Raw genomic sequence first — 739 nt, forward strand, 5'->3', positions numbered from 1 at the left:
GCACCTCCCTGCCGCCGCCGGGGAGAGCTTTCCACGTCAGCTTACGTCTCCCCATCTCTTACTTCACGGATCTGCTTCAAAGAGGCAGCTGCGTTAGAGAATCATGTTAAGCTCAGCTAATGCGGAGAAGCCGAGGTAGCCCTTAATGATGGATTTTGATGAGCGTGTTCCTTGTTCCTCTAACATGTATTTGCCAAGTTGTACTTACTACGTCTCGGGTCCTGATTTTTCCAGCCTCCCTTCTCGTCTCCCCATCTCTTACTTCACGGATCTGCTTCAAAGAGGCAGCTGCGTTAGAGAATCATGTTAAGCTCAGCTAATGCGGAGAAGCCGAGGTAGCCCTTAATGATGGATTTTGATGAGCGTGTTCCTTGTTCCTCTAACATGTATTTGCCAAGTTGTACTTACTACGTCTCGGGTCCTGATTTTTCCAGCCTCCCTTCTTTTTACCAGTAAATGGCACCCCAGGAACAATCTGCCCCACTGCTACTCCGCAGAGGAGATCATGCACAGAGACTGCTTGCCTGCCACCAACACTGCTAGCATGGGCGAGATGTTCGGCAAAAACACAGCTAACGTCTACCACCACCCCAGCACCAACGTCTCCTCCAATTTCTATAGCACGGTGGGCAGGAACGGGGTCCTACCCCAGGCTTTCGACCAGTTTTTCGAGACGGCTTATGGCACGGCGGAAAACCTGGCCTCGGCGGACTACCCAGTAGACAAGAGTGGCGAGAAG

General features: G+C 51.8%; 1 protein-coding gene across 1 annotated transcript; it reads left to right on the forward strand.

Moving 5' to 3' along the window:
• Positions 1-145: 145 nt before the first annotated feature.
• On the forward strand, positions 146-736 carry LOC104613686 (homeobox protein Hox-A11-like; the record flags this gene model as incomplete). The annotated part of the gene is made up of 2 exons (XM_010288825.1): positions 146-305; positions 435-736. Coding segments are annotated over exons 1-2 (462 nt in total), but the record flags the coding sequence as incomplete, so codon positions are not given.
• Between the last annotated feature and the right edge of the window lie 3 nt (positions 737-739).

Source organism: Phaethon lepturus, unplaced genomic scaffold (genome assembly GCF_000687285.1).
Source record: "Phaethon lepturus isolate BGI_N335 unplaced genomic scaffold, ASM68728v1 scaffold48346, whole genome shotgun sequence".
NCBI classification, from domain to species: Eukaryota; Metazoa; Chordata; class Aves; order Phaethontiformes; family Phaethontidae; genus Phaethon; species Phaethon lepturus.